This window comes from Aythya ferina (assembly GCF_964211825.1).
Source record: "Aythya ferina genome assembly, chromosome: 2".
Lineage (NCBI taxonomy): Eukaryota > Metazoa > Chordata > Aves > Anseriformes > Anatidae > Aythya > Aythya ferina.
This window is the reverse complement of record NC_140297.1, coordinates 81,432,629-81,442,831: the sequence shown is the minus strand read 5'-3', so window position 1 is coordinate 81,442,831 and position 10,203 is coordinate 81,432,629. Positions and strand designations below refer to the sequence as shown.

The 10,203-nt window shown below is 39.3% G+C and overlaps 1 protein-coding gene across 1 annotated transcript; it reads right to left on the bottom strand.

The window, feature by feature from the left end:
- Positions 1-2,003: 2,003 nt before the first annotated feature.
- Positions 2,004-6,423, bottom strand: LOC311431035 (ovalbumin-related protein X-like; the record flags this gene model as incomplete). Its single annotated transcript, XM_084508156.1, has 7 exons — positions 2,004-2,405; positions 3,115-3,270; positions 3,487-3,629; positions 3,827-3,944; positions 4,701-4,829; positions 5,469-5,519; positions 6,256-6,423. 7 exons carry the CDS (start codon positions 6,421-6,423, stop codon positions 2,004-2,006), a joined length of 1,167 nt encoding a protein of 388 aa, XP_084364282.1.
- Positions 6,424-10,203: the final 3,780 nt, after the last annotated feature.

Below are 10,203 nucleotides of genomic sequence, written 5' to 3'. Positions count from 1 at the left end.
AGTGCTTCTCATGAGACATTACAAGGAGTGTGATTGCACCTGGCTATTTTCATTCCATTTAGTACTGCATATCTAAAACAACACAGCAAGGAGAGAAAATGGGGTGTTGTGGCACTTGCTGTGCCAGCTCCTTTACAGGATGTCCTGCTGGCCCAGACCAGCAAAGCACAGGTATAGTTCTGGGCCCAGACATTGATACAATGGATAGATTTCTTTCATCTTTTCTGAATCTGTATTTTTACCTCGTTTTAGCCTCAAGAGAGAGAGAGGAAGTTTTCTCTTTCATAATTCTCTCTTCTATATTATTCTACTCTGACGCTCACAGGCTTGTCATCTTAAAATGCCCCTGGACTTTCATCAAATAATACCTCTGACTTCTCCCAAGAAAATCACTTGGTTCCAAGCACAGTTCCACTGATCTACATTTTCAATATACAGACCAATATACAGACCAGAATCACCCACTTGCACAAAAATGAAAATAAGAACAAAATTGGAACCTATATTAAGCACCCAAAAATAGCTTTCAACGGATGTCTGTCTTTCAGAAGTTTGATAAACATTACTTTGTATCCATAATGACACCTAATGGGCCATTTTTAAAACAACAGCCAAATGCTTCTGTTTCACAGTGAGGGTATTAGGTGGACCGTGTCTTGAAAATCTCTCTTGGGTGTAGTTTTATGAAGCCACTTATCATTTCTGTCATGATGTTCTTTTCCAGGACAATATTTTATGAGTCTTGATTTTTTTGTTTGGTTGTTTTTTGTTTGGAATATAGCAAAAATGTGTTGTCTGCAGTTATAAGTGAAGAAAAACATAATGTACAAATTAAAACTTAAGAATTCATATCTCTTGAGATACCTTTTGCTTGTTTGTTTGCTTGTTTGTTTTGCTTTAATACTTGTGTTAACCATAGCTAATCCTTTATGACTGTCTTGGGAAGACCAATAATTACAATTCTCCCATAGACTTTGCTAGTGGTTATAAAAATGTGTTTTCCTGCTACTTTTCTCATGATTTTTAAGTTGTATCTTGCAGGCATCTCCTTGATATATTTATTGACACCCTTATGGACTTTCTGTAAAAATTATGCAGAAATAAAATGGTAAATTCAAAGAATTTAGTTACCTGATGTGCTATCTGGAGAGAAGCTCAAAGTAAGACTAGGAGCTGTAGGATTTACCTTGCTTAAGCTCAAAATTAGAAAAGTACCACTCTAAACTACTTCCGTCAATAATCATTACCCACTATAACACATTTTTCAAGTTGTGTGGTGCAGTAACCCAAAATAGGTAATGACATGCTTAGTTTGCAAAGCTTTTATTAGAATAAATAGAAGGACAACCCACGTACATTCAAAAAATCAATGATATGTTACTGAAATGAAAAAGGACAATAATATCAATCAGGAAGATGTTTTGGTTGGAGATTATTTAAGAAGAAATGGTAGACTGTCTGTATGCTCCCTCAGAAAAAGTGGCATGGCCTTACAGTATGTGCAGCACAAAGAAACCCAAATGCTGGAAGAAGAATGATCTGCTGAAGTTCAGAATTTCATCTGAAAGTTGTCCAGGCATCAATTCAAGGATGGTTGCCCAGCAAGTTCAACAGAAAGGACAAGGATTATACTGCAAGCAGTGTTTATTTCTCAAAGCTCCTATAGAGAAATCAGATCTCAGTAACAATGGCAGGATTTCTCACAAAAAGTCAAAACACTGGCCCTGTTTCCCAAGTTAGTCAAGGACATTGGGAAATCTTCCTAAGTTACCTGCTGAAATTTTCATTCAGCTCTGGATGTAAGTCCTGAATCCAAGCTGATCAGAAATATCTGCACATAAAGATCTGAAAATTCACATGCTTCTTCAAGAATATCTCCCTAGATATTAAAGGCTTTCCACTTTGATAAAATATTGAGATGAAATTATCCTACCATACTACAGTAAAAGGGTTCAAATTCTGAGGGAGGGGAAGGCATGTGTTATTTCCAACTCTTTCTCTTGTTAGGGGGAACAATATCTACCAAAGACGAGAATAGTGTTGGTTGGGTTGTGTTTGATCAAGAAGAGGAATGGGTGATCAGCCCTAAACTCTTCGAACTCAGGGGAAGTCTTGATGTCTCCCATCACCCCTGTTGAGCCTGCCACCTCTGTGCCTTCTTCATTGACTACCATGTACGCCCCATGCACAGCCTCAGACATCTTCAGGCTCTCTGCGGAAGAGATACCAGACAGGTTGGCTGAAGGGCTGAACAGGTCAGTCATTCCCAAGGCCATGAAAACAGATGTGAGGTTATATTTCTCCTCCATCTTCATGTGAGGGAGGTACACTTTCACTCTCCTCTCTTCCATCATAGTAGGACTGGTCCACTGTGCGAGTTTTTCAAAGCTGATTGTGTTCTCAATCTACAAAAAAAAAAAAAAAAAAAAAAAAAGCAGAAAGTGAGATGCCTAAGGTAAGAGTACAATGGACATTATAGCTGTTTTAATACCATTTGATGCTATTTTTTTCATTTATTTTGTGTACAAAATAGAACTGACAATCTTAAATGTATTTGTTTGTCCTGTATGCTTCCTCCTGACTATTGGCTAAATGACATCATTTTGTGTAAAAGCAGTTCTTGAAAATATTAAATCAGATATATGACCATTTGAAGATTTATACAGCTAACCTTTCAGTGAGACAAGATCTTTTATAATATCCCTCACGTTTACAAAAATCCAATTCTAAATCTAATCCTTTCACTGTTTTATGAAAAAATCTGGTAATGATTATTAACAGGACAAATGGTCCCTATGACTTGTTAACAGCGTTTGAGCTCTACTTTATCAGTGGAAATTGAAATCTTTCTCAAAAATAAATATATGTTAAAAAAAAATCCTGATAGCACACCTGTCTCTGGTACTTGGTGGAGATCACTGCATATCCCAACATCCCCTTCTGCAGGGCTACAGCAGCACTGCACTCTGTTTTACCAGATTGAGTCTCAGGCCCCTGCTAGCACCTGGGCAGCTGGTGTGCTCCCCTCATGGTGTCAGAGGACAGCACAAGCTCTGATGGCAGCCAGCTGCCACTGCACTGATAACTCCTGTGCTTCCCCTGACAGGGCCATACCTGCTCCAGGCCAGAAACCTCATCAGGCAACAGCACCAACATGCTCAGCTCTCCGCTGGCGTACGGAAGCTCCAGGATCTTCATTTTCTCTGCAGCTACCATGGCCACCTTAAACGTGCTGTTCTGAATCATCATTTGCACAGGCTTGCTGTCTTGCTGCAAAACAGAAGAAGCATAAGATGATGTGAGCAGGGAGCAATTTTCTCTTTAATTGAGTGCAAGCCTTCAAAGGATGTGGCTCGATCCTCAGGCCGTGTCTCCATTTCATCTCTTGATGGCCGATGGCCGCAGTGCGTGGGGCCTGTGGCACGCAGCCTGCTGGCCGTGCGAGCTGACAGCTGTCCTGGCCACAGGCTGTGCCTGTGCCCCTACCTTTGTCGTGCTGAAGGGCATTTCCTGAGTGTCTTCTTCCTTGAAGGCTCTCTTCCACGTGCCTTTGAAGTATATGGCATTAACAAGGACCAGCGCAGTATTGAGATCAACGGAGCTTGATACCAGGAAGTCTTGGATGCGTCCTGTAAGAAGGAAGCAAGGCAGAGAGTGCTGAGACACACCTCTGGTTTTCATGGGTGCTCTGGGGGATTTTGCTTTCATAGCATCAGTCAACCTGGTGTTGCTTGATCTGCTTTTTCTCATTATGAGGAGAGGAAGACAAGGGTCTAGATTATGGTAGGTATGGGCAAACATCCACTACCACTTCTTTAGTCATTACCATTTGTCTCTTTATCCACCCAGGAATTAATGAGCTGTCTTGCGTCTTCTGTAGCTGTTTTGAAGTCAACTTCTTCCAGCCCTGCCTTATAGAATTTCTTTGCACAATTTAAGTATTCCTGTAAAGAGAAGAATTGCATTTGTCAGACTGTTAAGAACTTTAAAGCATATGAATGCGAAATGCAAAATTATTAAATGAAGCAGAATCATTGGTTAAAAGAAATACGAACTTCTATCACATGCTTGAGCATGTCAATCAGCTGTCTTCCTGTAACTGAATCTTGAAGCTGGACAAGAAAGGCTACTTCACATATTTAGACTTGGTACTTTTAGGTTTCTAGGTTCAAATTTTGAAATATTTTCTTCATTTTACCATTACACTTCCAGTTCAGTGAGCATTATTAAGGACAGATGATATTTGTTTCCTTCTCTTTGTGCCTGCTTTTTCTTTTGAATTCTGTGTCTGTACATTCCTATTTTTGATTTCAAAACCAAAGCTTTCTTTCACTGGGAATATTTTATATCTGGCTTTGAAAAAAATGATAAAAATATTTTTGACAGTTTTGGTCTTTGTTCTTTCACATCACGTATTCTAGATTCCTCCCTTGAAGGCTGCATTTTTCATTAAAAGGCATTTTTAATGAATAAACAGCAATATGGATTACTCCCTGTAGCTGTTGCAGCATGGGCACATATTTTGCCATTATACCATTGCCTGGCCTCCCCCAAAAAGCTACAGAAAGGTTTGGACTGTTCCTGGGGCCAGAACCAATTCCCCTCGTGGCTAACAGCAACCTCTTCATCAACAGCCAGCAGACTACTGTTGGTGGTGCTTCCCCAGGGGGGATCTTGCTGAAGGTTGTACCACAACTCACCGGAAGAACTGGGTATGTTTTCTCAAGGTAGAGCCTGTCAGCGATCTTGAGTACATACGTAGCATTTGGCATGGCGATGCCTGAGAGAAGATCCTTGAATGAGTCGTGGATGTGTTCAGAAGGGCCACACTGAGGGGATGACATGTAGACAAGGCAATACATCATGTTAGTTTCTTACCTAGAAAATCAGACCCTGAGGGACCATCCCCACCAGTAGTAACAGCCTTCTGGAGCTGTCCCCTTTGTGACAGCAGCTGCCATGATGGTGGTGCACTGAACTGACAAATACACCTTTCTCAAGGTAAATCCCCTGAAACACACTTTTTGCAAGAGTGCTGTCGTTTCCCTGTCACTGAGTCTTCTGGGCTGTTCCTGCTCACCATCTTCTTGCCCTGCTTTGGAGACTCTCCGCTGCAGTCTGCCTGCCATACACTGGCTCCAGGTGCTGAGCCCCTTCCACATGCTGTCCTCCAGCACTACTTGCAGGCATATACATGCTCCCCTGCATAGGAAGGCATCCTGGTGCCCAAAGCATCCTGCCCCATCCTGTCACTTGTTCTGGTGCAACTTGTGCAACCTTCCTTCTTTCCCTGGCTTTAAACATGAGTTACAGGTGTAACGAGTTACCTCCCTCCACAGACCTGCTTGGTTTGAGAGAATTTCTGTCATTTTTGACATGATCTGAAACTGCCTGGAGCAGCGCAGAGTAATTCTCATTCTGTCCGGAGGAGAAAATAGGGCAGAAAGGGAGATAACCTATTTCTTTACCTGGGAGTCAGTGGTGCCTCCCATTCCTGTGATGTTATCAAAGTGAAGAGCCTGGAAGAGAAAATGTCAGTAGGAGAAATGACAAGCATGACCAAAAATGTTATGCATTTAAAATTTACACATGATGTTTGAGGTAGGCCTGTTGGCTCAGAAAACAAAAACAGAAACAGACAAAAAATGCTGACTGAGAACATAGATGAACTGAAAAGTTACAAGTGATCTTGTAACTGGTTTATACCTCAAGTAGACTTCTGAGAAATTGTGAGTATCACCCTTTTCTTAAGTAACAATTTTTTCAGTGAACATCTAGAAATTAACTTAGTTGCATATTATTTCTCATTTTATTTCTCATTTCATATTATATATATTTATATATAATATTACTTCTCTTCCTTTATCTTTTTTTATACCAATAGAAAACCAACCAACCAAGCAAACAAACAACAACAACAACTAGAAAAAAAAACACATAATTTGGAAGATGTCAGAATTTAGAAAAAAATAATATAGTAAAATTTCCTGACCGGTGATCCATTTAGTTACTGTCCTTGATATTTCTTTTTTCTTAGTTGAAACTAATCACCACCTATATTGAAAATACACACACACATCTTTTAGAATGTTCTCCAGCTTTAAATAATCTCCAATCTCCATTTTGTGACTAGCTTATTTCTGGTGCATTAAAATTTGAGAACCTCATCAGTGGATAATATATTTCAGTGATGTTACTTAGAAGGATCAACAAGCAGAAGTAGAGGCCACTTTACACCCCAAGTAAGTAACTTACCTTCTCCATCTGAGATTCAGTGTTACCTCTTGCTCCCAGGTAGACCATGGCCAGAGCTGAAATGATGCTCAGGGGAGAATAGCAGATGTTCTCGTTGGCATGGTGGACTTTCAGCTCCCTGAATACATCAAAACAGAATTCTGCACTTGCTGCGCTGATGGAGCCCATTGTGAAATCTCTGTTGTCTAAAGCAAACAGAAACAGTCTGACTTACTACATTGAAATAAAATATGAATTGCGATGCAAGAAAGTCAATGCACTTGAACCCCCATACATGGTGCTCAACTTTTTTGAGTAAACAGAATACAGTGGTGTGTATTTAAAAGGCAGGTGTGCGATCAAAATGCTGGATAGCTACCAGTTATGTGTAGACTGGTGATTCTTTTGACTTGAGTCCTCCTCTGTACATGTATACTATATTGTTGAAAATATTGCAAAGTCTATTAGTCACCTTGAAAGAAGCACACTGATAATCTTTTCGTATTTTGTAGGGGAAAAATGACACAGAGCTTTGTTTTCAGACTCTTCATTCATGTGAGACTCCAACCAGGTTCTTCACTACAGTTTTTAATGTCACTTTTAAAATCAATGGGTTCTAACACCGGTTACTTCATCAGAGGTCTCAAAAGTTAGCATCATTATTTTTTCTTTTTTCTCCTTTTTTTTTTTTTTTTTTTTTTTTTTTTTTTTTATAAAAGCCACCTTTTAATTAAAAAGGGCTTGTTTAGTCTGTGTTTAGCTTGCAGATTGTTCACATCTGCAGTGTTTAAACATTTTCTCTGCCTTTTTTCTGACACTATTCTAAAATTGTCCCTGCAACAGCAACACTGTAAAGCCTAATGCAGCAGTAGGGTGTTTATACCATCTATATCTTTCCATATATTGTCACAAGCAGAACCTTTTAAGGTGAAATTTCTCCATGTGCTGGGAAAATCCAGGATACTCTGCCAAATGCATCACTCTCCATGTGGAATCAGCATATTCATGTGACAGTCATCCCTTAATTTGGGATAATTTGACGAACAGCATATCCAGCTGTTCCCCTGGATGCATATTCCATCTCACCTTTAAACCACTTGTGTAGGTGATGTAAAGCATATTTTTGGATTATTTACTAGTTCCACAAGGTATTATATTTTAGGTTTTAAGCTCCATTTATGGTCTTGTTGAAGGAATATATTCTTGAAGCAAATAATAGGTCTTTTTTAGTTTCAGAAAATGTAAAATTTAAAGATAACACTGAGTTGCAGTGTGCTGTTGCCACCTTGATTGAGCTGCGTTCCTTAACTTCATTCAGAGAACATGTTCATTAATCCCTGCAACTGAGCTCTGATTCCATTTTCTTGAATTAAAACAAATTCAATATTGTATATCAATTCTAAATTAGAAAGGGATAGAGGAAAAGGGCAGAAAGACTGTTTTAACATAGCACCAGATTTTCAATATGAAAGTGTTAGGAAACAAAGCTTTACTTCATACAAACAAATACTTTGACTTTATGCATATTAGACTGTGAAACAGTACAGTAATGCAGCACAAGGTGAGATGAGTTTTTTGCAGAAGCCACCCCTTAAATGGTATGTTTCTTCAACTGATCTGGAAGATCACAAACATGAAGCTCCATCAATCTTTTTCTAAGTTATAAGATCATTTTTAAAAATTGCAGGCTAGAACATAAATCATAATTGAAAGAAATGCTTACCTTATCAGCTTCGCCTGTGATGGTAAAAGCACAGCTTCTCAGCTGCACTTGGGACGGACTTGTTGAACTCCTTGAATTATATCCTGTGTAATTTCATGACACGCCCCATGCTGCCCATTCTGTGTTTGCCAAATCAAGTGATGGATGGAGCTCAATGTCAGGCACACAGTTTTACTGAGAGTATGCCCATTATTTGTAATAATAATCCCTAAATGAAAGCCTAAAATCTCCAGAATGAAAGATTCCCTTAATAGCATGTAGCACCTTTCAGAAAATGATAGAGCATATTGAAAAGACTGGAGCAAAAATAATGGTAAAAGCTGTTCATTGAAATTTAAATACTGAGTATGATTAGGTTACAGAAGCAAATAGCATGGCATAGCTAGTGAAAACAAAGCAAACCCAAACCAAAACAAACAAAAAACGTGTGAAATTAAATCATACACAATGTCTCTAAGGAATTCTGAGTTACTTTCCTTATCTTTCCTCTGTAAGGAGTACTGGCAGGCCAGATCCCTCTCAGAGTCACCATTCTGTGAACATAAAAAAAATGCAGCTCATGCAGGACTGCTTGCTGTGGTATGCCCACACTACACTTACTGCAAGTTTTCTCTCTTTGGTGTTGGCTGGACAGACCATCACTATCATTAGTCTTCCTTCCCCCAGACAGTCACAGACATCGCATTTCACAGAGCCAAGTTTCATCCTAGAGCAGTCTAGCTCAGGGAACTTACCCAGAGATAAGCTCTGTGCAGATTGTCAGTGGAACTATAAGTGGAAACTATAAGTGTATTGTATAAATGTAAATTAATTTTGAAAGCAGTATTCAGAGTATCTGCATTGGGAAGATTTAGAGAGCTGAAGAAGTATGTGTTGTGGCAAGAGGGGTTGATCAGGGAAGAGTCTTTTGTTGCTTTTTAAATTCAGACATTAGGAAATTCAGACCCCAGTCAGATGCTGCAAGAGAAGAATTTGAACTCATTGCTAAAATTTCAAAGAGTGATTTAAGATGAGTTGTTCTTTTCCTTCTCCACAGGTCACAGCACCAGATGCTAGGTTCTAAAAGTGCCTTTTGTAAATACATAGACCATTCTTTCAGATCTTCCACCAGTAACTTCATGGCACATCAGGTGAAACATTCGTGGTCTGCAGGACAGTCATTATATACAATAGTGAGAATAATGCAATCTCATAATTCCTTTGAAATAAAAGAATGAACAGACAACAAAAAAATTACTTTGACCTCTCTGTATGCCATGTGATTTTACAACAGAAATCCAAAGTCAATACACAAAATGCCTCTGAAATTGTCTAGAACAAATTATGTTTTCTGCAGAGAAGAGGTGGACCTCTTAACCCTTTCAGTTGTCTGTGCAAGTGGAAAGACTCTGAACAGTCCATATGTCTCCGCTTAATCCAGTCCTTATTAGTCTTGTTCAGCCAAAGATGCTAGAGCAATAATAGTAGTGAAGACCTCAATCTTGTCTGGTGCATGTAAGTACAGCTAATACTGTACACAGCACTGTCTATAGCTTAGGCCAATCTGCTACAGCCATTGCTACTCAGTGGCAGTACTTTTGAGTCTATTTTAAGCCTATTTTAAAGAGAATGAGCTATTTCCTTGCTTCAACAGTACTTAAAACAGTCACCACTGTTGTGAGCTCCATTTAGATGAAGATGGTATCACTATGCTGGTGAAAAGACAGGTCAAGTGGGTGAATGCGTCTGTGTATGGTAAACACATTAAATCACACAATTCGGAGTGCTCCTGCTGCAAGGTGTTCCTGTGGCTGCTACCCCTTCTGCCTTTCCTGCTTAAGAATGCTTTGTTTCTGTTCAAGCAGGCTTTAACACTCACTGCCACTATCCATTATGGTATACTTTATAGCTCAGATATCAAAAGATATCCAATATGTTGTACCCTGTCACTTCTAATTTTTGAGTATGCCTTGAACCTTTTTCCTTGACTATCAAATTGTCTAGCAGTATGCTCCAGCTCACCATACAAGAGCCACCTTATCGTTTCTGCACCATCTGCCCGAATCACGTTTGGCTCATCATAGACAGCCTGTAACTCAGGATCTACAAAGATACCCGGTGAGTCACTACAATATATGAGTCACTGCTACTACATGAGTTAAATATACTCATTGATGAGAGGAATTTTTTGTCTTATGATAAAGAAGGGGCAAGAAATTTCTCCAGAAGCATGTTATTGCACATCCCAGGTTACTGTTGCTGTTAGG